Raw genomic sequence first — 27,113 nt, forward strand, 5'->3', positions numbered from 1 at the left:
TATTGGTCTAAGTTAAATGCAGAAACAAATAAATTGATCTTCTTTTTTCCTAAAGAGTTCACAGTGACATCTGTAAACACTTACTTTTGGATGGACTCCTGTCAGTAGGAGTCTCAGTAGTGTCCCTCAAACTAGATTTATTCCATCAGCATGTTTTGTGTCTCTTACATCAATATCAAATATTTGTTTAAATGTTAGTATGAAAACTTGAAGAACAGAAGAGCCTACCTCTTTGTGTGGCTGTGATCTGGGCCTGAAGAAAGTGTACAGACCCCAAAACTGGTTTCTGCTGCAAAACATTGCACAGATGAATGAGAAAGTAGAAAAAAATGGTTTTATCTTAAGCAGTATCGCCAATAACCACAGCACCCAGAGTGAAGGTAGCAGAACATCGTAAAGGCTTTCAGACATTCGGTACCAGCCAAGGCAACTTTAATTATTAAACCACATAATCGAAAATAAAGTACTCTGCCAATTCAGTACAAGACCTCATCCCATTGTCTTGTCTAAATTTAGGGAGACAGAACGTCTGCTATGGAAATGCACGAAAGTATCTGTTAATCTTAGTTGTGAGCTTTCACTCTGGCCTACCTCTGTCTGATTTTAGTTCTGTTTCCCAGTTCACGTTTTTCTGAATTCATCCTTTACTTTTTTGAAAAGTGACTATCTTTAAACTATTTTACTTTGTAAATCTGTTATCTCTGCCATCATCTCTTCCTCCTTCCCTTTTGCCTTGTAAATGCATGTTGTCCCCCTGCGCGTACTGCCTGGTGCTTTGATTCTCATCTCTTTTACTTCTTTCCCTTGCATTTCTTTATTCAGTTACAGTTTACTCCCTTTTCTCCCCCTTCCACCCCCTGCATCAGATTCTTATATTTGCTGTGCTGAAATATATCAGAAAGTATGTTTTCCTCCGCTCCCTCATCCTTGTAGTTACAAAAATATGCACATAAGAATTCAAATATGCTTCTAAAAATAGTAAAGTATAAAACTGTTTCAGCTTTTCAGTCTTTGCTGTATTAAAACTTCTGGGCGGAAAGCCCCATGAAATCTATAACTAATTTAGCTGCAGGAAAAAAAAATAGGAACAAAACAAAAACCAGAAAGAAATATTATGTGTTATGTGATTAAAAAAAAAGTGTAAGCCTCACATGTAGCACATGTAGCTTGAAGTAGCATTTCATATTCTGAGTCTTTTTGCTTGTGTGGTGGGGATTAGTGTGTATTTCACTGTTCTGGCGGGTAATACTAAAGGCATTGGAACTTGGTGTGAGATTAAAAGAAAATGGTTTATCTAGGGAAGGTTTTAAAGAAGACGTGAGTAATGGGTTCTGAAAGATGTGGAATGGTAGCACAGGAGATCTCTGTTCAGGCGGTTGGGAAGTCTTGGCATTCCCCATTGTCCTGTGGACTTTCCCTCTCCTGCAATTGGATGTGTGTCGTCTTTCAAAGTTGCTTTAATGTTTCTGAAATGGAAACAAATGGATTGGATTTTTTTAATGTTTTCTATGCAGTATTGTAAATAATAAGCTTTTAATTATATAAATTTCCATGGTGTAATTAGAAAGTGTGTAAGAGCATCACTCAGGTGATGTTCTAGTATGATGTAGCTTAATCTCGGGATATGGATTCTTGAACCGTTGTGTCTTAAATTCTGTTGAGCTAGTTATTACAGTGTCAACAACTTGTAATAATAAACTTTTCCTATAGTATCTTTTGTGATAATAAAACTTGTTTTTCAAAAAAAGGATCCTTTCTTCTTGAAAGGATAAACACTGTGGTTTTGTTTCCTTACGACCACCTATGATAACAGTAAAGCAGGTAGACATGTTTATTGGTTTCTTTTAATAAGTATTTGGGGTGAATTAAAGGCTTCGTAGTAGCAATTAGGTGTGATTGGGCAAAGTGCTAGTAATCAGAAAATTGTTAGTGCTGGGTAGCATATGCCCTGCTGTGGGCATTGCCTTTATATGTGATCTTTTGTGACAGGTTATGTTTTGCAACCGTTTGTTTTCTCTGGTCACAAGGTGAGAAACGAGCATCTTTGCCTTGTAGCATCTTTCTGAGTCTTTCACACGTTCTGCCTTGTGCTTCCCTGTCTTTCTTCTGAAACCTGTTGTGTTTTCCTAGTACTTGTTTTATAGGTAAGCATGTTGATGAGACGAGCACAGTCCTCTCATTCCTCTCTTAGTGGAATATGAGCCCATCCTCTCAAATAATTTGTATGCCTTTGAAAACATCAACTTGAAAGCCTCATTGGGAGTTTAAACTACATTTAATGTATTCAGTGCTTAAACTCGTGATGAGATTTCTTCCAACAGTAGAAAATCAGACTTTATCTAAATACAATTTAGTCTGCATTTTCTACAAAATATTTGTGTGATTTGTCATGAATTTTCTAGCAACTCGATACTGGAATGTCTCTGTACTTGTGCTTTTCCTCTGCTTCTTACCAGTAGCTTTCTAAAGGGATTACCATCACATTTATTTTATAAAATAAATTATTATTAACAGCTCTACCTATACCCTTCCCTTTTACTTCTTCCTGATAATAAACTAAGCATGCTTGTCTACTTGAAAAGGAAAGCAAAAAAATTTTTTCTCACAGGCAAAGATTTCTAGTGGCTAGCTGAATTCTTCCTCAATAATTAATGCCTGAAAGCATTTTCTCCATTACTTATTTAAACTGAAATATTTTTGTTGTCCATTATAGTGAAGCTGCATTTTCATTCTCTGAGTGCGCATTACCACTGTCTGATGTTGCGTTACAGGTATTGACTTGAGCTTAGCAATAGGAAAACATGGCAAGGACTGGATCTGAGCTAAGATCTTGAGGGCAAGCCTCTGACTGCTGTGCAGAGCTTTGCATGCCATTAGGATCTTCCACTGCAGTCAGTGGGGAGCTGCAGCGCAGTGGCCACAAATGCCAGGCAAATCTAATTCAATTTATTCATGTATTTATTCCATCCAAGTCAATACACAGAGCAGTAAGACAGCATTTTTCTTTGTTGCCATGAAAAGCTTTTAATGCTATTTCGGCAACTAGTGTCATATTCCAAGAAGATAAATCTTCTCACTTTACTGTGCAGCTCAATGCAGTGTACAACAGGTGCATAAGTAATTTGCTAAATGTTTTATGATTAAAATTATGTAAGTAATGAGCTTTTACGTTTTGGCACCAGAGGATAAAAGAACTCTGTGTAGCACTTGGTAACTTGATGTAGGAAGAAAGTTATGTTAAGTCCTCAGTAATAATAAGAAACAGCAGGAAGATGAATCTGAATTAATTTGTAAATTAGTTTGTAAATTAATCCAGAGGAGATGTGGCAATGAGCTTAATTTATTTTTTAGTAAGTGTTGCTTTGCTTATAGTATGAAAAGTGTGTTTGCAGTAATGCTAATGAGAGTAATAAGATGGCATAGCTTAGGTATTCTATGTTATTACCTGCAAATGCCTACAAAATAGAAGCTGCAGTGTGCATTTGTGAAATATATGTAGATAGTATGTATTATATACAGATGTACAATATGTGTGTGTGTGTGTTACATGTATTTCATTTGGCCTTTGTTGAATAATTTCTTGGAACTGTTTGCAGATGTACCAAATTTCCAAGTAAATCCTACATTTCTTGGCCAATCCTTAGTACTCAGGTTCCTTTTTGGAAGGAGTCAGTATGTCTTCCTGGCTCTGTACAGGTATTTATTTCTTTTCCTTCTCCAGAAAATCTGGAAGAATCATAGAATCGTTAAGGTTGGAAAAGACCTCTAAGATCATCTTGTCCAACTGTCCACCTACCACCAATATTGCCCAGTAAACTGTGTCCCCATGTACTACATTTAGCCTTATACCTCCAGGGACAGTGACTCCACCACTTCCCTGGGTAACCTGTTCCAATGCCTAACCACTCTTTCAGAGAAGAAATTCTTTATAATATCCAACCTGAAGCTCCTGTAGAATAACTTGAGGCCAGTCCCTTATGTCCTGTCTCCACAGCCTCATTTCAGGTGATTGTAGAGAGCTGTGAGGTCTCCTTTGAGCCTCTTTTTCTCCAGACTGAACAATCTCAGTTCCTGTAGCCACATTTCGTAAGGCCTGTGCTCCAGACCCTTCGCCAGCTTTTTTGCCCTTCTCTGGACACACTCCAGGTTGACCAGGACCACTGATAGGCAGTGGAAAGCATCTTGGCAGTCACATCTGACAGCTTCCTCAGTACCCTTGGGTGAATCCCATCTTACTGTTACTTTATTTGTAAAAACATTTTTTGTTGTCCATAATCACAACAGCCAAGTTGAGCTAATGCTGGGCTTTAGCCTTTCTAATTTTCTCCCTTCATAGCCTAGCAACTTCCTTGTGATTTCCCTGAGTTGCCTGTTCCTTCTTCCACAGGAGGTAAACTCTCTTTTTCTCCCAGAGTCAAAGCAAAAGTTCCTTGTTCAGCCACACAAGTTGTCTTCTCTTCTGGCTCATCTTAGGGCACAGAGCTTCCCAGGTAAAAGACGGGCATCTCAAACCATGACAGGACTGGCTTTCATTCCCTGAGTGGGTGGTGATGTGATCTTAAGGAGAGATCAGACTGTGAAACTCGGTTCTTGTCTCCTCCTTCAGTTCTACTTGCTTATGAATTTCATACCCTGTTCTTTGTAACATGGAGATCAGATCAAAGGCTGTACACGTGGCCTTCTACTCTGCTGCCAGCCCTCTAAAAATGGAGCAGTTCTGTTTCACTCCTTATAGCAACAGTTGACTAAAATGCAATGTACAGTGCTGTAGGGAATAAGTGTGAATGTTATTGTGCAAATTGATGGATATTTTAGTTTAATAATGACTGGATTGGTAGTCATCTTGGTTAGTGCAGCTAAGGGACAAATATTCAAGCTTAGTTCTTCTCAAAATCATTAGAAACCTCATAAAAACCTGCATCTTTTTTCAACATTTTTGCTTTCTGCTTAATTGTCATTCTAAATATGCATTTGAGCTTCTTTCATGTGCCATAAACTTTAGATAAAGTGGCTTTCTGTCAAGTCTATCAAGACTACAATGATTTGAAATAATTACTTAAGTTATCCTGAGTCTGGACATGACGCGCATGCAAGACTAAGCACTGCATTGTATCCAGACAGCATTATTCAAGCAGAGCCTAACAAGAAAAGGCAAACTATATAGAAGTGTTCAGTGAGTATTTCACTGCAAATACAGGCACAGTTATGTTCAACTGTTTGGCTGCGTGTTTTTAAAATCTCTAGCAGTTTGATAAGGAAGCTGAGCTTAAAAGCCCACTCGTTCTCATAACCTCTGCTCCCTCCTACGCAAACACAGAAGCAGGAACAGCCTGCTTCTTGAAATGGTCATGACAGTGGCAAAGAGCCAGCGTCATGGCGCGGTGTCAGCTCTAATGGCCATGCAGCAGGGGACTGCCTGGGACATCTGTCCTTTTTCACCATGTGACCAGACACCTTTGAGCAACAGCTTCATGCTCAGGAAATCCATGTACAAGCTCAACAAGCCTTCTTAGGAAAAATATCCTTCCTGGAAGGCTTCAGGTAATATACCATTCTCAATAATTTATGTCCCAAACAGAGTAATGGTAGCAGCACTTGGCCAGCTGTGAAAATAAGCGGTGTCTCCATGTACTTAGCTCGGCTGCCTGTGCTGCTATTAAAATCTATTAACTTGGTACCCAGGCTAAAAATATATTTGTTACCGTTTAACCACAGAGTTCCCTTTTAAACTTTTTTTGACAAGAGATGATCAGTAGCCAATTAAAGATATTTGTGTCACTGATGGCATCTGGTTGATGTTTTTGTGTCAGCATATCAGTAAGTCAGATACTGCAAATAAAGTCTTGACCAAGGCAATCTGAGAAAATATCAAAACCTTATGAGGATAGCATCTATTGCAAGGTTATTGAAGTGAGAAGAGTGTATGATTACAGAAACAATGTGTGGAAAAATGGGAAGCCTTTCTATTCAAGGAGCAAGTTGAGCATTAGGATATCCCAGGGGTCCTTGCGATGTAAAAAGTTTGTTTTTCAGTTAATTCATCTGCTGCAAAACATGCAATGCCTACCAAAATCAGAAAAGATGGTCAGGTTCCTCCTGGGCATCTTGTTATCCGTCCTTGATGTTGACCTCTCAGGAGAGAAGGGAACATTTTCTTTGCAAATACTTTAAAGTGGGAATGGGTGCTGAGGCACATTTGCTGGTGAAGCTTCACCTGAAATTTTTGCTTGCTGAAACTTGATCTGAGGGGGATGAAGGGCAACCTCCCTCCTGTAATCCCTGAAGATGGGTACTGGGGGCTGTTTCATCCCATTACACAAATCACATTAGCTGTCAGGTTATTTCCATTTCTCATTGTCTGACCTGCTTGCTACAAATGGCTTAAAGAAGTGCAGAAAGCAGGCCCACGTGGAGCAGAGGTAACACTGAACGGGGAGGATAGTCCCAAAAGGTCACAAAGGTGAACATAGGCTCAAATAGCATTCCCACTAAAGCTAAAGTTGTACCAAAGTTTGCCTACTCTTCCATGTGCACTTATCCTGCAAGAGCTCAGTACAGGTATCCCAGCTGAGCTCTGGAACCACGTGAGGACTTCATGAGGAGATAAGAACACACTAGCTTTTAGAAGTACTGAATTAGGAATAGCAAAACTTTCCAAAACACTTATTTTTCTTTAACTGCATCTCACATTTTACAGTCTTCTTTTCCCTGTGGTTTGCCCTCTTCTCAGCAGGTGTGACCTACAGCAACAGGTACACAAAACTTTGTGTGAACAGACCTGAATCCTTTGCCCTCCCGTTGTTCCTCTTTCCCATCTCTGCTTGCTCAAAAGTGCAGTTGTGAGTCCAGTCCTCACCAGAGCACCTGCTGGTGAATGGTTCAGGTGCTTTATTTCTTCTGCAGATAAAGGTGCACTTTTCAACCCCTCCTCTGCTTGCTGGTAAGGTTGGATGCTGAACTCCTTTGTGGTGCAGTGCCTGCACTCCCTGCCTGCCAGCTGAAGGCTTGGCTCTCCTCCTGTTGGCCAAAGGGGATTTCTAGGTCCTCTCCTTCCCACAGTGCGAGTGAGGCAGCGAGGTGACAATAGAGTCCTGGAACGGGAGATAAAAGACCCTGGCTGTATTTATGGGGTGTGAGAGATAAATAATCCACTCTGCTGTCAGTGTCTGGAGAAACAGCAAATAAAGTATACATACCCCTTGCTTTGATGTGATGGAATCTCCAGGGGACGCTTACTTCAGTGGTGTTCCCAGTGCAGCTGTACTGAGTTTTTCAGTGGAAACTGCATGATTTTTGTGTCTTTATGCATTGCTTTAAAAATATCACTGTGGTCGGCTTTTGTATGCTGGACAATTCTGTGATCTGAAAGCCGTTTGTTTTTTTTCTTTTTTTCTTTTTTTTTTCTTTTTTTTTTCCCCAAAATGTTATTAAAATCATCTTAACCATTTCTGTTGAAATGGGAAAAATTAATAATTATTTTATGGTTTCATACGCAACATTAAAACGACAGTCTGGTTTTCATTTAAATCAATCAAAGCATGGAAATTCAAAATGAAGGCTCTGTTCACGTCCTTAGATCAACTTGCCCTTTTTGAAACATAAAAAGAATGAAACATCAGCCTTAAAACCTGTCGCGTTGGTCTTGCATACAGTTCAGGTCTTCGGTTGTAAGTTTTGTTCGTAGATTTTGACCATGTTATCACTCTATTGTTGTCTCAAACAACATAAACTTCCTCTGCCTTTTAAATTTGCGACAGTTTAGAGTTTCATGAACTACAGACATCATTTTTTAAAAACCTAGGCACCTCTTGTTCATCTTTCTGCCAGCATCGCCCTTCCAGGCTCCATATGTAGGTATGGGCTTAACAACTGTCTGTAGAACTGTAACTTTACCCTGGTGAATGCACTGCTGTTCAGCATCCATCCCCAGCAACCCCGAACACCTTCTGCAACTTTACAGCCTGTGAAGGCAGGTCTGTAAAGCAATGTCAAGTCTTAAATGAGGTGCTTAGAGCCAGCTGGCTGGTAATACTGAGCTTGTGAAGGTTGTGCCCTCTGAAACGCTCCGCGCAATAAACCGTGCCCAAGCAAATGTCACTCAGCAGGTATGATCCTATGCAGACCAGAGGTGGGATATGGAGCGAGCCATGCAGCCTGAACTCCGCTGCAATTCTTAACAATCTCAGATATTCCCAGAGCGTGAAGGTTTCTGTATGCTAAGCTCTGCTGGGGGGATTTGCCTCTTGGGTTGAAGGAGGTTTTGTTCATTTTCTTCCCTTCAGGAGAAATATTTGCCAGAGTAAACTAGACAAGAAGTGGTGGTTTAGAGGGGATATTACAGCTTTATAATTATTTGCTCATTTATAGGATTTTAATTTTCTTTTGAAGCACAGCAAGAGTGTGTAAATACATTGTGACTACTTATAAAGAAAGGGGCCTGGTTGTGACAGACTCCTCAAAATCCCACTGTTCAGAGTCCTTACCTGGATGAAGTGACACCCAAGGGCAGACAGCAAGGCTGTGTTTTGATGTCTTGCAGTGCTGGCTGGGGAGAGGGAGGTGTGAGAATGTGAATTTCTGGACACATCTGTCCCTGCTGTCTTGTGATCTATATTTGGGAATTGGCACAAAGCGTTACTGAATTTGATAGCATCACTGCTTGGACTTGGCAATGAAGAATCCCCCAGACATCTCCCAGATGCTGGCACTGAGGGCCTGGACTGTTACATTCACAGCTTGAGAGTGGAGCAGGGAGCATTTCCATTAAGGTGGGGTGCTCAAGGTCCCATCGTGTTGGCATCCTTTTCTCTGTGTCAGTTCTCCAGCAAGCCCCATGTGTGTGCTTAATCCCCTTCTTGTCATAGATGGGAGTCACCTGGTTTCTCAACCAGGACATGCTTAGGGTCAAGTGAGAAGAAATGGCTTTGAAGAGCAGCTCTTGTGGCGCCATTACTGAATCTTGGTCGCAAACCAACAGTAAGATGAATGAGAACTGTACCATACTACACCATAATTTAGGTGAAGGCAGCTTTGCTAAGGGAAGTTGACCACAGGCACCAAGGGGTCTTTGACCCAATACTTATAGCACTTTCTGAAATCCATGAGGAGAAACAGATCCTCCTTAGAAAGATATAAGTCCAGGAGCAGGTGTCTCCACAGAGGAATTAAACAGGAGCGAGAAAGAGAGCTTCTTCAGAGAGCATTTTGCTCAGCCAGTCCTATCTCTTGTCCTCTGGCTTCCTCTTGCCACATTACTACCATCTCCAGTGCTAAATCCCTTATTTCTCCTCCTTCCCCCTCTCCAGCTGTAAAGGACCAACAAGAATCTGGTTACCCCTTTCCTCCCCTTACGGGCAGGATGTGACACCAGCATTCACAGGTTGTTTGTTGCTTTCATGTGCCCCTCATGTTTCTCTGTCTCCAGAAGTATTTATACTAAAATAATTGAAATTATCTGGGGCTTTTAGGGGGGTGCATTTCAAGGTTTATTACAGAAGGGATTTGGGATAGCATCTGACTTCCAATGCTCTGGTGTGCTGGTGATTAGGTAAAGCTGGTGTAGGTGCAGAAGTTGTGATGACGTGGGGGAAAAAGCCAGGAGCCTGAGTTAGGATAGCTCTCTGAGATCACATCTGGAAGCTGACAGCAGTTCTGGATGGGCTCAGGAATGGCACCATTACCTACTTGTCTTCTGCATGTAAAGCTTTTTTGTGTACTGATGGTCTCTTCTGGACTTCTCTGTGCATGGAGCAGCTTGTGGAGCACAAAGACTCCTCCTCCAATACATAATGCAGATTAGATGTCCCCCATTTTGGATCTGTGAAGCCTCTCACTTACAGTATTTCTGCTGGGTTAAGCTTCTTTTCAGCAGATGATGTAGACTGGGCAAGACCAGTGGGATATGCTGACCTCAGCCTGAGAAGTGACCATCCCACTGTGAGGTGGATGCTCCCTTGAGTTTGCCACCAGGTCCAGTGCTGGAGAACCCTCTCTGGCACTTTTCATTCACTAGTATACATACAGCTGCTGCATGCTTAAATGGCAGCCAGAGCCCTGACATGTCTCTTATAGTATTAAATAGAGTCCAGACATGGGCAGCCTTAATGCTTTTGAGAGGTGAGCACACCAGCAGCAGTGGGAATGGATCTTTATGCCAGCCAGTAGGCTCTGAGTTCAATGGCAGTTTTTGCAACGACTTTTCAGTGTGATTGAATATGCTCTTAGCTGTGTGTCCTGCAGCAAAACATTCTGCCAGTGTGTCTGAACCGGGGCTCAGGAGTCCCTCGATACTGGACCAAGCATGGAGGTTTGATTTTTAGCTTGGGTACTGGACTATCACACTGGCACAGCAGGAAATATCTGTTCCCAAAGAGAGAACATGTGCTGGTGTAGCGTGTGATGAAGTCTTCCTGGTTTGCATGTTTTGAGGAGCAATGATAGCCATGACAGCAAGGCCAATCATAATTTGATGCATGATAATTGTTGTCATATGGAGGTGGCTGTGGTGTGGGCAAAGCATGCAGGCATACCAGGCTTCATGCATGGGGCTTGTCTATCCCAGGCTAAATTACTTTGGGCACCATTTTGTGAAGATTGAAAAACTGAGGCAAAAAGCAGACGTTACTGCAATTGGAAGACAGAATTAATCACAGGGAGAAACGAATTCACAGTTGCTCTGAAATGTTCTAACCTGCCTTAAAATGCCTTCAGTTAAAGCTATTGAACTTCACTACAAGCTCTTTGTGGAATCTTCTCCTTTCTGAGAGTTTCTCAGGTTGTCCCCACTGATGCTTTGCTAAAAAATATTTAGAATAAGTTCTTCTCTTGTTTTTGATCACAAATGTGCTAGTCGTCTGGATATTTCAGTGCAATCCAAGAATATAGCGCTGAAGTGAGATGCTGTGGTGTTTTTTTCATCTCTTTGAATTGCAACATGGACACTGGAGGGTCTATGTGGCTATTTCTCCCAGAGGTTCAAGTGTTCCTGTGTTTCTGTGCGTTTTTTTTTTTTTAATATATGAAGTCATTTCTTGGGTTCTTTTTCCAGGGTCATATGATTGTTTACTTTATCTGTTGGGGCAAACTGGCACATTTTATTCCTACCAAGGAATAGTTATTAACATGCAGAGAAGGGGTTTGGGAAGAAGTCAGCTGGCATCAAAGTTTCACAGTTTATCTAGAAGATAAGCGACCCACAGATGGGGAGGGTTGCATGTGAAGGACGTACTCTACATAATGTGCCATTAAAACTTCATGAAGAGGTGTCCCAGAAAAAATATTACAAAGCACTAGGGTTAGTATTAGATTCTTAGTTTTAGCAGTCTGGTCATTTTCAGGAAGGAGTAATCAGCTTAACCACAGAATTCATGCATTTAATGTTCTGAGAGAAAAGGGACAGTCTGAATTGTGTGTTTTTTTTTTTTTTTTCTTTTCTCTACAGTAATTAATGAAAGGCAAAAGCAGCAACTGGAATCAGCAAGCTACTCCTCCCGCTATGCTCTGGGACTTTTTTATGAAGTCGGTGCACGGATTGATGTTCCCTGGGCAGCAAAGTACATCACCGATAATCCCTGCATACGCTTCATCTCCATCGATAACAAGAAACGCAATATAGGTCAGTGCTCCCATTATTTCCCTTAAACACAGTGACAATAGAGGGTGTAGATCATGGAAAATGCTGTTTAATTGAGTGTTGCTATTCTGAACAGAGCAAGTATTTAACTCTAAGCCATGGTAGATAGCATTTAATGTCACATTTAGCCTGTAATAAAATACACAATGAAAGCGGGAAGGTCCTCAGAAAATCACCACCCAGCACATGGTTTACATTACTGCATTTATGAAACCAGTGTCAGGGGATTTGAAACATCAAAATGTTGCTATTCCAAGAAAGTGTTGGAGTTCCTTTGTTTAAACATTGATTCATAACCATGCCAATTTATCTCCCGTCATCCGTTACTTTACAACTCCTGTTCTTTCCACTAACTATGCTTGGAAGTAGTCAAAAGTTATATAATTGAGGCTGCCTAGTATAATTCGGTTAGCTAATTTGCTTTCATAATCATGGAAAAATCCTTCAAATGGCTGTACGTTGTACAGCTGCTCAGTCAAGGTTGGAGAATATCCCATAAGGTAGACACTTCTCGTCTGTTTCTGGAAGATGGCAAAGAAACAGCTGTATGTTTTATTTATTAAACATATTCCATATACCAAGAAGTCTGGGAAGTATATTGGCATAGAGTATCTCACGAATAACTGCTAGCAGTTGAGCTTAATCAAACGAATTAGGAACTGAAAATGCTTCCCAGTTCTCTTGCATGCTCACATTGCAATGATGACCAAGTTTAGCCACATTGGTGAAGGGGGAGTGAAAATCTGCCCACCTTTAGGGTGGCATAATAAGTATGGTGACATGCTGCTACAGAGTAAGGAAGGATTTTCATAATGTAAAAATTCCAGAGATAGTCATTACATATCATGACATTCACTGTGCTAAAACATGTTCAGATTTAGATGTAGGAGACTCCTGTATGTAGTCTGTCTTGTTCAAGCAGGATTCACTGTTTCCTTCCAGCAGTCCATAAATAAGGTGTTACTCACACCGGGCATTGCAAACCTTGTGCTGATGTGCTTCTTCCTGCAAGGGCCAATAGCAAGTACATAGAAAGAGTATAAAAAAAGCCAGATACAGAGTGATTTTTTTCCTCTGGCATTGTCTTCTTCTTGCTGACAAAGTGCAGCTGGAGGTTTTCCTGCGTGCAAGATAACATCTCCGCTGCTGTGTTTAAGGGTAGGTACCTGGTGGTTAGTAGCACCTACTGGTGTTGTTCTCCCAGCCACCTGATTCTGGTTGTGCAGAAGACACAGCCCAGGTAAGGAACTCCCCATCCTTTCCTTGCCTGGTCGTTCATGTGGGTTCAAAGCACCAACACGGAGAGCAGTGAATATGTAACAACAATCAAATTATCAAATAGGCAGTTGCTGTGTCTTTGGTAGTTCCAGAGGAAATTCATCCAAATAGAAAGCAAAGTATTTGTTGGGGCATATTATTAACAGCTACCTAGAAACTATTAGAACATCCGTGTTGACACATACCTTTCTCACTGGGATTTCCTATCATGAGAGAGATCTGTTTACGCAAGTAGTTTTTTCCAGCAGCTGAAGATGTTTTCTGTCCCATAAGGCCCTCCTTGTGATATATAAACAGTCAGCCGTATGCCTTAGCTGTACTGTCTTTCTTGGTGAACTTGCATTTTGAGGATTTGAGCTTAGCTCCAGGAAAATTAGTACCAGGGTGAGAGAGCAGCGTGCGTTAACTGAAGCAGTATTTCTGACTGTGAGCATTCCAGTTGTGTACAGGATGGGAAGGCATGCCTGCAGTCTGCTCACAAGCGTAAGCTGAGGTAAAGTAACATAACAGACAAAAGGAGAGCCAGGAATGGTCCCCAGGTGGTTCAGTTTTCTTCCAACAGACGCAGCTCTGCTAATGATGGAAACTCAGACGCACGCTCACGCTGTTAGACAACTTGGGCAAAGGGCACTGAAGATGAAACTTATTTATACATTTATCCTGCAGCCAGAACACCTGAGTGTAAAGTTCGTATGTGTTTGTTTTAGTGCACACAAGTATTTTGCATCAGTAGTTGCTCTCCGTGCTTCTGACTGACCTCCAGAACAATTCAATAACGAACAGCTCTGTTCACCCACTGTTTTTTTTGTTTTGTTTTTGTTTTGGGTGCCATTGCCAATCTTTTAGCACTGTGTTTCACTCATTCATCTTTACTCCATTCCTCAACCTTGGCTGATCTCGATTCATCTGAGGAAGATGATGGCGACAATGGAAGTGTCAGCAATCAGAGAGAGAAAGCAGAAATGCTCAGGCTAAAATTTATGTTAGTGTATGGCTGGTTATGTTCCTTGGGTGAAGCAGCTGAAGCCTATCAGGACAGTGATCCTTCCCAGAGAGCCAGCATATTAATGCCTGAGTGCTCCTGCTTCCATGTCCCCTCGAGGCCATATACACTGTCCTATATGTACTATATGCAGCGGTATGTATTTCTTAAGTGCCTGCCTGCATCCCTCCTTCATTACTTCAGTCTTAAGAGGGAAATTTGCTTTTCTGCCCATCAGATGTGGCTGCAGTGCTCATCAGGTGTATGCACTCAGCATCGTTGTAATTACACAACAGGATCAGTTTGTTAGCATGAATTAGAAATGGCAGGATAGAGAGGCAGGTCTGTCTGTCATTCTCCAGAAATATCAGCCTTTGCTCCTAGGGCAGCATGCTGCCATGAGGACAACTTTCCCATTTGCAGTGTTGCAACGAGGTACATCTCCCTCTGTAGAGGTAATATGCTCAGAAGTTACATAAGGAAGAGCCTACAAAAAATGTATGTTGAATTCCCTGCGCGCTATGTATGAATATTAAATATTTGTCTGATTGGCTGCCTTAACCACCCCATCAATATTTATAACTGGTCGGGGGGGACAGTGGGAATTCTTCAGTATTTCAAGCCTCATTTCTGTAATACTGCAGTCTTTGCAGTTCTTTGTATTCCAAAGGACTAAAGATAGATGACACACAAAAATCGAAGCAGTACTCTTCCTTTGCATGAGGACTGTGAGGTTATATAATTTAGACGGAAGATTTATTTTGCAGGTTTTCAAGATCAGTGCAATTTGAATATCTTTTTTTAATTTTAAAATAAAGATTCCTTTATCTTCTCAGTACCAAAATATGAAGTTTTAGGAAAATGAAAGAGTCAAAGAGCTATTTAGGGTTTTGCCCTCATTACATGGTCAATTGCTTTGTAATCCCCTGCTTGCCTTTTAGAAAAAAATATAATAATCAGAAACTGTCTGTAAGGCTAATGAAATTCTGAATTTCTGCATATAAAAAGATCAGCACTGCTCTCTAAGTGGACTCTTTCAAATTCTGCCTTGTGAATTACTGCAGATTTTATTCCATGGAGAGTAAGGGGCCATACAAACCGTGAGAACTTCTAAGGATAACTCAGGCATCTCTCCCTTTTGCAAAACAGCAGTGTGACATTTTGAAAGTGAATCCTCCCTTGCTTATTTTCTAGGATTGCTGAAGTTATTCACTATCCTAATATATATATATATATATATTTTTTTTTTTTTTTCTTCTAGTTTTATGAGATCCTCTGCACTGGCCAGCAGTATTTCCATGCACTTTCCTCTCAGCCCAGCTTTTAGGATTTGTTTGACATGGCAATGATAAAACCCTTTTCCTTCCTCTCATGGTTGTCCAGAATCAGAATGTATCTTGGATAGCAAAACACAACTCCCAGCTCAGATTAAAAATTCCTCAGGGGTATGAAGCAACCAAGTTTTTGTTTGTTTGTTTGTTTTTGTTTTTGTTTTTGTTTTTTTTGTTTTTATTGGCATTTGTTCTGACTCCAGGTTTTGCATCACTGGACAGGAACATGAGAGAAATTCCTGACACGATTCCTGTAGGAACCTCTCAACCAATCACACTCCCAGAGTACTATGGATACTGTACTGACCATTTGCCAAATGAATACTACAGGTCTCAGGCACTCACGGTGTTCTCTTTACTAAAGAAACATTCAGCTTCAGGCCTCTGTGGATCCCAGGGATCAAGCTAATTGCATCATTTAAATCTCTACAATTTCTTTTTGATTCAGGGACTCTGAACCCTGACTTTGGCATAGATTCACCAACTGTGCAGTACAAAAGCAGCTTTTTCATTTTGCAAGATAGAAGACTTCAGTGGGCAGACAATTCTCACTGGGCTTTCACTGAGAAGTGGTGTGCTTTACTTTTATTGGAGTGTTTATGGGCTTTTTGGCTCTGCAAACACTCAAACTGCCTATTCCCTTCCTTCCCTAAGACTAGTGGTAAGGAGGATGTGGCCACCATGGGAGCAGAGTTTACACTTGGGCTTACCATGGTGAATTGGGTACTACAGGCTTACCAGGGCAGAACAAGGTCTCTGTGGGAGGACTTGGCATCATGAGCTGTTCATATTGCCACTATGCTGCTGTAAAGAATGAGTGCAAGGAATGGTCATAAGTCCTCTTATTATCGTAATAGCGCAGCTATGCTTCTAGCCTGAGCAGCTTTGCTTCACCCAGGACACTGTACTTTTCCATCTTATATTCTGCATTAAATGTGTTATCCAAATCTAGAAGCCACCTTTCTGACACCAGATGTTCCTGAGCCAGAAGCCAAAATGCTGGCTCCGTTTTTTTTCTCTTTTTCAGAGTATCTTTTAATAGCCCCGTCATTTTTTTCTGGACAATTATAGTCCTAGCAGGCTTAATACTGCATACATTCTCTCAAGTCCTTTCACTTTGAACTTCTATAAATAGTTTGGCTCTGTCTTCACTGTAACCCTTTAGGATGTGGAAGATGCACTTCGATTCTCACTTTCCAATTTCTAACATATTTTTTGCATCTCCTTTCTTTTCATTTCATCCCTTTTCCCTTTCCTTGGATTTGGTTTCAGACTTACGAAGAAGGGCTAGTCAGGCTGATAGTGCAGCTACATTCTGATCATTTAATCACAGAGTCATTTAAGTTAGAAAAGACCTCTAAGGCCCAACTGCTAATCCAGCACGGCCAAGCCTACCACTAAACCATGTCCCTAATCTGCACATCAATGTGTCTTTTCAATACCTGTGGGGTTGGTGACTTAACTGCTTCCCCGGGCAGCCTGTTCCAGTGCTTCACAACCCTTTTAGAAAAGAAATTTTTCCTCAGATCCAACTTAAGCCTCCCTGACACAACTTGAGGCAATTTCTTCTTGTCCTATCACTTGTTACTTAGGAGAAGAGACCTAATAACTTTAACTTGTCTGTGAGGGAGTGGTGGAGCTTCATACTTCAAAAAAATAAAACAGATTGTTCACATCATTCCTACCCCTCCATTCAGACCTGCGAGCTCCTCAGAATAACTCAGGTAGGTAGTGATCATGGCCAAGACATGGTGATGGCAAAGATGTCACTGGGAGAAAGGTTTTGTTAAATCTGGATCTCATATCAAAGCCTGGCTCTGTCCGTCTACTCATCCTTATGAAATGGCAACTTTGTCATCTTCAAGGTCCCCAGGGCGGGCACATAGCCACTGCTGCGACAGCATCAGTGTCACAGGCAGGGTGTGGGTCTGGATGGGAAAGTTTGCCAAAGATCACACGGTGCCTTTCTGTTTATGAGGATGCATACTGAGTCTTGAAAGTCCTCATATTCTTCACTTTTCATATGCTGGCGTTGATTCTGTTTGATGCAAAAGAAATTCACGGTAAAATGAAGAAAACACTGAAACAAAGAAAACCTGCATTTTTAGGCCTGCATCTTCTATATGTCACCGAGGAGAGGTTGAACTTAGGGCACAAGTCAAGATGCCAGCACTCTGGATTGGGGCAGGCATGACATCAGTGCAGCTTTGGTGTAGCATGGGCTGGAAGGACTAAAGTACCAGGCAGAGGCATGCTGCTCCCAAATGTTTGTGGGATCCCTCAGTGACTGTGGATGGAGGGGGGACTCTGCCAATACTGGCAGAGTAGCTCTTGGCTAATGATATATATATAAAAGCTGCAGCCAACTCTGCTGTCTCATCCTAGCTCTGATCTACCCCTTCCACCACATCAACTGATTGGATTAATTGCTGTGCAGCTGGGATGAGAGGAGGGAGAACTGGGAGCAGATGAAAGCTTTTTGCTGCCTCCGTTTGCCTTCACATCATTACCCATGCTTTGCCGACCATTCCCTGGTTTGCTGCGTCTCCCATGATGCTTTGTCATCTACCATCATGGCCATAGAGCGCTCACATCTCGCCACAAATAAAGGAAATGAAAATCTCATGAGAAGCCCTGCCAAGTTTTTAGTTTTTAAACTAACCGTTACAGCCTGATCTAAACACGCTGGGAAGAAAATTCCAGGTTTGCTCCTGCAGCAGCTGAACAGTCATTCAGACCCTGTGCAAGAGCTTTGAGGTATTGAGGCTGAGATACCCCCATTGCTTTCAGGGAAAAATCTATTTTAAACTCCTCTGTTAACCAATATTTTTGTAGAAAAAGAAAAAGAAAAGAAAAGAAAAAGACTTGAGGCTAAATTTGATCCCTGCAGTCTGCGTATTTTAATACTGGAAGGCTGTGACTCAGTGGTCTCTGGAAGCTCTCCAAGCTATGAGTAGCTCTAAGGAGGAATTAAAAACTCGAACTGCCTGTTCTCCTGAAACTTGCTTTGTACATGCTATGGAAGAGATGAGAGATCTGGAAGAAGTAGGCCCTGTCCAAGAATCATTGGCTACAGCAAGTCACAGCAAGCAATGAGTATTTATGGTAATAAAATGCTTAGTTGTCTATGAATGAGCCTTTTTACCAAGTTTATGTGGAAGAATTTGCCAAATCACATGTACAATAAAAAAAAAAAAAAAAATCCATGAGTACCTAATAGGCTTCCCTACTTGGTTATCTATCCCTGGCAATATGTACAGACAGTAGACTTGGAATACCTGTTTTCCACCTCGAAGTGGGAAGGACAGACTGAGTGGCATTCCCATGAGTTTTGCAGACATTTGGAAAACCTGATGTGAACAGAGGTAATGGCCTGTGCTAGTCTGTGAAACCAGCTTGGGGATGGGAAACGTCAGGAAGGTGAGATTGAAGTTACCCTCAGGCAGCCAGTTCATCAGAGCTCAGGGAAGAAGATGGCCTCTTTGGTTGAGTCTCTGCATCTAGTTCTTGTTTCACTCAGCAGTCTTAATCACCACATCTGCCTTACCTCCATCCCACATCCACACTGCGTAGAGTCATGGACTCCCCCCCCCCGCGCCACGCTTTCATGGTTCTCAAGAGTAGAAGTTGACTGAGCCACTTAAGAAAGAGTGAGTGAAAGGATCCTTCTGGCTGAAGTGAAGACCATCGTTTTGTGTTTGCTGTGAGTGCTTGGACTATGTCCTGATGTGTCTCAGCAGTGTAATCTGAAGAGATCAGCAAATAAGCAGAAAGTTTATCAGGGAATGAAGTTAAGGTTGCTTCTGGCTGGAATGTGTTGGCTTCTCAAAGGAGGATCTTGTGTACCCTCAGTGACAATGAAGATATAAAGATTTCTATTAGGCTGGTTTCTATGGTTGGAAAGCGTTCAACTCCCTCTTTCTGCATGGATTATCTGGTCAGAAAATGCTCATTTACTGCAACTGAAATATTTTTCTAGGAATTTGCTAGTTCAAACAAAGGTTTAGCCTGAAAAGACTTTCTGCTTCTAAAGGAGGGAGTTTCTAGTTAATGGAGCAAGAGGGAATCACTTAATTTAACTACCAACCTGGTGAATTCAGGCTGAAATATAGCAGAATCCAGGTCCTATCTTTTCTCTAGCAAGTACATCCAGTTCACTTAAAGTGCAGCAGCCCCAACAGGAAGAACCTCCTACAAGGATCTGCTGGGACTTCATAGTGCCTGGGCACAGGGAAATCCCTCAGCCTCAAAATCCAGTATTCTAGGAAAATGCTCTCATTGGCTGTCCTGGGTCCTGTGCACTTGTGTTATATCTATTGGTAGAAAGATAAAGGATCTTAGGCTTACCTCAGAGCAGAGCCATGCAATTATGTTATCACTTGGAGACACCTGGCAACACCAGGGCTGCAGGGCCAGCATCACAACACTACAGGCTCCGTGGGACCATGTCCAGGAAAAACAGTGCTGTCCCCAAGAATGGGGACACTCCACCACCAGGGGCATCTTACTTGCACAGGGACAGTATTTCCCAAGTGGCAGCTTGTGCTCATTTCCTCCTGTCTGGCTCCATCTCAGCAGGTTTTTAAATGTCAAAGTTAGTTTTTAATGGAGAAATTCTTTTGTTTGATTTTTGCTCATTTGCACACATTTGAGCAAGGCCACAGTGTAACACAATAGAAAGTGCAGCAGTGACAGCAGATTACTCAGGCTGCAGTAAGCATTTGCTCAAATGCAACAGCCATGGGCACAGAAATAAAGGAAAGAAGCTGCTTATCTTTGGAAGGTCTATAGGTAGGAAGGGGTCTCCAGAGAGATGCCTTTGTATCCACTGCCAACCCTTCAATGAGGTCTTGGAGAGTGTGGATCCTCACTCCACCCCTTCCAGTCACTCAGGTCCATTGCATGTACCTGAACTCCCCTGGGTTGGCCCTGCCTTCCCACTAGGTGTTCAATCACTGTTTCGGGCTCTGACTTAGCATTTCCAGTGCATGCAGGTTGTATTGAAGCATAACACTCTCCAAAACCTGTATGTAGACAACCTCACATTGATGTCCTGGAAGTCGCTAGAGCAGCAAAACTCGAGTTCACTTGTGTTGATCAAGATAATGATTTATCAAGCCAATCTGCTCTGGCTTCTGTTTCCCTTCTACTCCACCAAAGTAAAGTATTGGTTTTATTCTAGTGTCAATTATGTAGATAGTGTTGCATAGCCAATATGCAACTAATTATAGAGTAAGCAGATGTTTTTCACAGTAACACTGCAAACACTCTTCCTTCTTTTGTCCTTTGCCTTGGAGTTCCTTTAGGGTAAAAGTAGAGGTGTTGCAATGGGAAAACCATTACAAATTTTGCAGAAAGTCTTGATTTCTTTACTGCATTTCTTGTAAATAACTTGTATTATTGTTTCTTGTGTTTCTCCAGCTGGAGGAACAGGGTGGTGCTGCAGATACTTTTTTAATTCCAGGCTAGAGAGAGGTGCAGTGGGCAGTATTGAGGGAATGCAAATGTTAATGAGTAATCTTTTAGAAGCATCTCTCTTCTTTATTTCAGATTCTCCTGAAATTGGACCCTCAGTTGTAGTTCATACAACGGTGACATTTGGAAGAGAGCATCTGGATTCAGACCCTGCAGAGGTGCAGCAGCTAATTCTCAGCCACCTGGAGAGCCTTGTGCCCTCCCTGCCCAAAGCAGCTAGTGTCAAGTGTCAGAAGTGGAGATACTCACAGGTAACCCATGGTTGATCAAGCAGCTGTGAGGGTATTGTTGTGGAACAGGCACAGAGGGTGTCCTGACAAAAAGGACACCATGAAGCCGAGTGGTGTTCATCCTCAGAGCCAGGAGAAGGGAGATGATCCATTTGATATCCATAATGCACTCCTCCATGTAGCCACGAGCAGTGTTCATGGCTGGCTAGCTATAGCCAGATCATTTTTAGTCATGTTTTCATGTAGTGGACCTGGCTCAGTGTTAAGTTATGCAACGATCCTCATAAGAAGGAATAGGAACAGTGCACAGGAAGGAAGTAAATCCCACATGCTTCACTGAGATTTTTTTTGGTATTTAAAAATATGGCTTAAGTCTGTCTCTTCTGCCTCTGAAAGTATGTGGCATTATTAGCAAAACTCCCACCCTACCCCAGAATAGTGCGAGTTCTTGTATTTGGATATACTAATTGTTACTATTTGATTCAGCCTGCTTCAATTTAACAGTGTGTTATGCAGAAAGTATTTTGATGTAAACTACCTAAGGGTAGTAAAATGTGTATATTTTACAAACATCTCTTAAAAATCCAAGGAAATTGTTGGCAATTTCCTCAAGGATTGGCGTATATCTACGTGTTTACCCAAAGCCTCTTAAGTTAAATTACATCGGTGAAATTGAATGTGGAAGTCAGTGCAAAATATTTACTTAAGACAGTCCTTAAAAATTTCTCCTTTTATGAAGTCTGGAAAAGTTAGTGCAGATGACAGCTGTGAAGTCTGCTTGTAGCCCTTGATCAGCGTCCAGCAGCCAGAACCTGGTCTTGTTAGGACAAAGTTTATTTTTCTGTGAATTAGATACTGGTAGTCTGCAAATCACTTCCCAGTACATAGTGCTTGTTGTCATATGAAAATGACATTAACACATGCATATATGTTTTAGATGTGTCATATCGTGTGTTTCATATGTTCCTCTTTATCGGTTTAGGGTTTGTTTTTTTTTGTAAGTTATGGTATCTCTGTACAGTTGTCACTGCTCATTCACCCTTTTCTGATTCTGTCTTCTTTTCTTCTACATTACCTTTTTCCTTCAAACTGCACACGAGCACAAGTGCTGCACGTGTTAGGGAGGAGGATTTGATCAGGTGCTTGGTTGATCAAGTCCGGGAAGGGCTCCCAAAACAAAGTAAGAAGTATTTCTAAACAGAACTAATGCACCCTCAGTGCTGCTGCTGCAGAGCTCTGTGCACTTTTTTTTTTAGTACATCACGGAGCTTCATATGCCCTTTCTTTACACCCCTCATACTTTTAGCACAGTGTCAAAGGTGATGTGTAAGCGTATGCATCCTATACGGCCTGTTCTGATTTATTTCACTGTGAAAACTGACTTAATGGAAAATTCAAAGAGGAGAAGTTAATTTCTTAATTTTTATTATTCAGTAGTATATTACACCATATTCTTTTTTAATCTAGGCAAAATGAGTTTTCTTCCTTCTGATTAGACAGGATTTAGTATAAATTAATACCCATTGTTTCATCTTCTAGAAGTAGTCGGAACAGTACCTGTAGGAATAAACTCTTATTTTCCACAATTGCTTCAAATTTGTTATCTTCCCAAATCACCAGGTGTATGTCCTGATTCTTCTGTTTAAAAATTACACTCAGACGTCGTACTACTGGATGATGACCTGTAGTTATTTTATCAAACACCAAGCCACTGTACAACTTACAGCTCTTCTCACTATCTTCTGCCTCTCTTACCTGCTACCTACTGCGCTGCTACCAACTAAAATCACCTGCTTCAATGGTTGCTTGAGCTTTATGTCTGTGTCACAGGAAGAATTATCACCAATCTTTAATTCAGTGAGTGAATGTAAATATGTAATTGTGAATAAGTTAGCATAGGTCAGATCAGTTACCCCAGTAAGAGATCTCTATTGCCAGGTGGGCACCCTGTAAAATAATCACCATCTATATTAAATATCTGGAACAGAGCTCCCCCTTTCTCATAAAGCTATCTTTACTTTCAGTTATAATAAGCTGTTGTCACAGAAGCAAGGGGAACTGATAAGATGGGGGCATCCTTCCCCTGACTCTTTTAGACAGGATTTATCCTGCTTGTTAATTAAATCCGTCTGTAGCATCCTTCACATGGCCAAATACAATCCTGGGATTAAAATGCAGACATTACAATTATCCATGGCGGATGAGGGATTAGGACTTCCAAACTTCTACTTACACTACTGATCAGCACAGATGCAATTCTGGATCCCCTGCTTTAATTATAAGACACTATTAGCATTCAGATCCACCAGCTTCCCAAACCATCCCTTGTACAGAGTCACTTTACATGTACAAGAGATTTTGGCAAAACACAGAATTATAGAAACTGGACCTCAGAAAGGACCTCTTCAGGTCTCTGGTTCAGCCTTTTGCTTAAAGCAGAACTGTTGACAACACTGGATCAGCGCCACCATGGGTTTTTCCTGCTGAGTCTTGAAGTATTCATAGAATCATAGAGTGGTCTGGATTGAAAAGGACCTCAAAGATCATCTAGTTTCAACCCCCTGCTATGTGCAGGGTCACCAACTAGCAGACCAGGCTGCCCAGAGCCACATCCAGCCTGGACTCAAATGCCTCCAGGGATGGGGCATTCACAGCCTCCTTGGGCAACCTGTTCCAGTGTGTCACCACCCTCTGAGTGAAAAACTTCCTCCTAATATTTAACCTAAACCTCCCCTGTCTCAGTTTAAAACCATCCCACCTTGTTCTATCACTGTCTACTGATGTTTTTTGTTAGACTTCACTACATACACCTGTGCATTGTGTCTCACTTTTTGTCTCTATGTATGCATATTTGTGCATGCTTGCTGCTTTCGTAGTGATAATTATTTTTGGTAGTGCACTGATTTCTGTGGCAGCTCAGTAACTGTGGGCTGCCTTCTTGACAATGGTGAGCTACATCTGAGTCACTGGAAAAACCTCCTGGACTCAGCAAGTTGCCTTGGGTCTAGATCTTGTTCACTGGAGCTGACACTAGCACAATAGGGCTCAGTAACAGCTTACCGCACAGGAACCCAAAACATATCTTTGGACCAAAAGCAAGGCTGCAAATCAAAGGAATATGGAAAGAAAATCATGTTCTCCATATCATGCCTTATGATCTCTGTTTATGCTCCATTGTTGTGCTTCATTTTTCCCTCTCTCTTTGTCACTCTCGATATTTTTTCTTCTATTTCAACATTTCATCCTTGTGGGTCATGATTTGTCATTTCTCTTACCGGAGTATCTCTTCCAGCATTTCTTCTCTCATAACTACATCATCAAGCTCTACTGCGTTGTCTCATTCTTTTCTTTTCCCTTCTACCTGGTCCTTCTTTGCCATCATGCTTACCATTGCTGTTCCTGCTACCTTATCTCTGTTCTGACGTACACCAGTGCTACTCTGGAATGTACTGGCTTGGTACAGTGTAGACAATCAGTGTTTTCCTTCTCCTGCCCTGCTATCCCACCCTCTGGCTCCCAGAGGACCCAGCAGAGGGGACGTATACAAGGAAAAGAGGCGCAGAGCTGGTCTGTGTAAGTCATTTGGTTCCTCTGGGGCTGTGTTGCTCACCTTCTGTCCATTAAGTCATTGTGTGGCATCACAGTGATCCTAATTTAAGTGAGTACACAGGATAACATAAAAAGCCAATGTCTTTTTCAATCCAGTGTTTAGCACATGTGCTTGGCCAGGTTTCCAGCATAGTGGTGTTGGTGCACAGTTCCCGTGCCTGCTCTCTTTGTGAGTCAGAGGGCAGAGGACTTGGTTTATTTGGATTAAATGCCTTTGGTCTATTAATATTTAAATGCTTTGCCTCAGCTGTATTCTCAGATGATGAAGGAAGTAAATAAAGCCAACAACTATGGAGCACAATAGTTGAATCCTTCAAAGTTTCTGTGTTGATTTTTGTGTGTTCAGGCCATGAGATCATTGGGTCAAGGTCTTGGCCAAGAGTAGAATAGCTTGGCAAGTCAGAGATAGAAAGAGGTACAATCATTTCTTCACTGAAAAGAAACTTCTTTACTGCTTAATATTTTGTCATGTCCCATTTCAGAGTGTTTACCTCTGAACTCCTAATTTTTTTACACGTTTTATGATGGCAAGATTTTGAAACAAATCATTTTCATTTGAAGGCTTTTGGGTTGAACTGCCTATCATGAACTGTCCAGGATCAGGCTTTATTTCTGCTGAAACAGACTGAGAATATGACAGGACAGGGCAGTAAAATTTCTGTTTTCCATATGCAGGAGAGCTTTATTCTAATTATTTAACTCCACAAGATAAATATTTTACTATTTGATTGTTAATATTGGAATCTAAAATCTGGGATGGAAAGAGCATTTCATATGAAGACATTTTTCTAGGTAATACTGATCTTCCTGGCATTGAATTCAGGTAAATAATATACTTTCTTTTCCATCTCCCTGTATGCTTTTCTTTCTCAGGTTACAAAAGCTGTGCCCAATTGTCCAGGACAAATGATTCTTCATACTCAACCTCTCCTGATTTGTGGGGGCGATGGATTTACTTGTTCCAACTTCGATGGCTGCATAGAGTCTGCCATGAGTCTTGCAGAGACTGTGAGGTCTCATTTATAACTGTTGCAGTTCACTGCTAAACATAGTCTAGATTTATGATTAATTTTTTTTTATGATGGATTGAATTCTAGTTTAGTATTAAAGCCACTGGCTTCTATCTTGCAAAAAATAAAGTAATAAAGGAAGACCGAGTGGTGTACTGCAATAATTACTCAAATGGAATTTAAACGAATTTTCCAGGATCTGTGCTTAGTGGTTACTTAGCTTGATATCTCTAGGCAGAGCTACTGAGTTCTAGCAGCTGTGCTTTCCAAGCGGGATGATCTGCTGTAGGTCTAACCATGTATCCTGGTGTGGACAAAATGTAAAGGAGGCATTGTAGATCTCTACCACCCTGCTTTCTTAGCCTGCAGCTTTCTGAAGCCCTGGTTGCAGGCTGATGGAAGAGCTCGTTACAAGAGATTGATGCTGCTGCAGGAAACGATGTGCCACCAAAATACACTATTGGCCTTGTTACAGTGACCAGTGCATTGTGACTATGTGCTGGCCCAGGCTCCAACACCAGGAGCAGCTTTTTCCTCCTCCCAGGGCGATGGAGCAGTCAGGGTAACAGCAGTCAATGTGGAAGGTGGCTTAGTGGCTTTCTCTGGCAAATGCAGAGGAGGGGAGATAATGGAAGCATATTCCATGCTGCATTTGCATTAAAGTACACTAAAATTTGCACTTCCTTTCCCTTCTTCAGTTTTGAATGCTACCAAACCACTGAAAAGCCAAACGCATAACCTTCCTGAAAAGCATGTGGCATGCAGAAAACAGAAAAAGAGACATCTTTGACATAACACTACACTGTCTCTGTTGCTGCCTCACAAAAAGGCATACTCCAGAGACTAATGATGCCTGATGTCAGAAGCAGACCTAAGTACTGCAAATGGCAGAAAAGCAGAGCTACCTGTGACCCCAACCATTCAGCAATCCTACAATTTTGGTCATTGTTGGACCTCGGAATACCTGGTAATCAAAGATTCAGAGATTTTAAGGCCGGAATTCTGATCAAACTTGAATCATGATGAGTCTGAAATGCTAAGTGCTCCCATCATTCCCAATTTCATGACAGTTTATCAGAATGCCTCTTTCCTATTGTTTCCTCACAGATTCAGTCAATTTAAACAAAAGTGACTTTTTTTTTTTTTTTTTTTTTTTTAAGATGGAGTGTTAAGTGCTCACAGACATGTTCCTCTGCAGGAAATCCCCAGCATGGAGCAGCTTGGGCTCCCTGTAGCAATGACTGGTTTCCTATATGCAAGCAGGGAGACAATGTGGCCAGCTTTCCCTTGCGAGGTGGGTAATGAGTGGTGATGTTTCAAAGGGGCCACTGTTTGCATCCAAAGGGATACATGCAGCAGACTTGTCTGGTGGATTTCCTCAACCTTGCTCAGATGGAGGTAATTTTTGGTTAACTGGCAGATCCATCAATTATGAGCCATATCTCCCTGTTCCCAGACATGGACAATGGCTGTGTGTGATCTCCTGGAAGTCACGAGCCACAGCTAATGGCCAAAGACTTCAGCTGAATTAAAGCATTTCAGCTCTCAAATGACTACGTTATTGTC

General features: G+C 41.6%; 1 protein-coding gene across 4 annotated transcripts in view; it reads left to right on the forward strand.

The window, feature by feature from the left end:
* RNLS (renalase, FAD-dependent amine oxidase) overlaps positions 1-26,889 on the forward strand; it is a 64,225-nt gene extending 37,336 nt beyond the window's left edge. For 2 of the 4 annotated variants that reach the window (XM_015278679.4, XM_015278676.3), the window contains exons 5-7: positions 11,441-11,614; positions 20,774-20,949; positions 25,411-25,688. In XM_015278679.4, the coding sequence (XP_015134165.1) occupies positions 11,441-11,614; positions 20,774-20,949; positions 25,411-25,563 (503 nt within the window). In that variant the 3' untranslated portion in view covers positions 25,564-25,688. Of the gene's footprint in view, positions 1-11,440; positions 11,615-20,773; positions 20,950-25,410; positions 25,689-26,707 lie in introns of those variants that run through there. The other 2 variants (XM_040702381.1, NM_001395993.1) reach the window with 2 other exon arrangements.
* The last annotated feature ends 224 nt before the right edge of the window (positions 26,890-27,113 follow it).

This window comes from Gallus gallus, chromosome 6, assembly GCF_016699485.2.
Source record: "Gallus gallus isolate bGalGal1 chromosome 6, bGalGal1.mat.broiler.GRCg7b, whole genome shotgun sequence".
Lineage (NCBI taxonomy): Eukaryota > Metazoa > Chordata > Aves > Galliformes > Phasianidae > Gallus > Gallus gallus.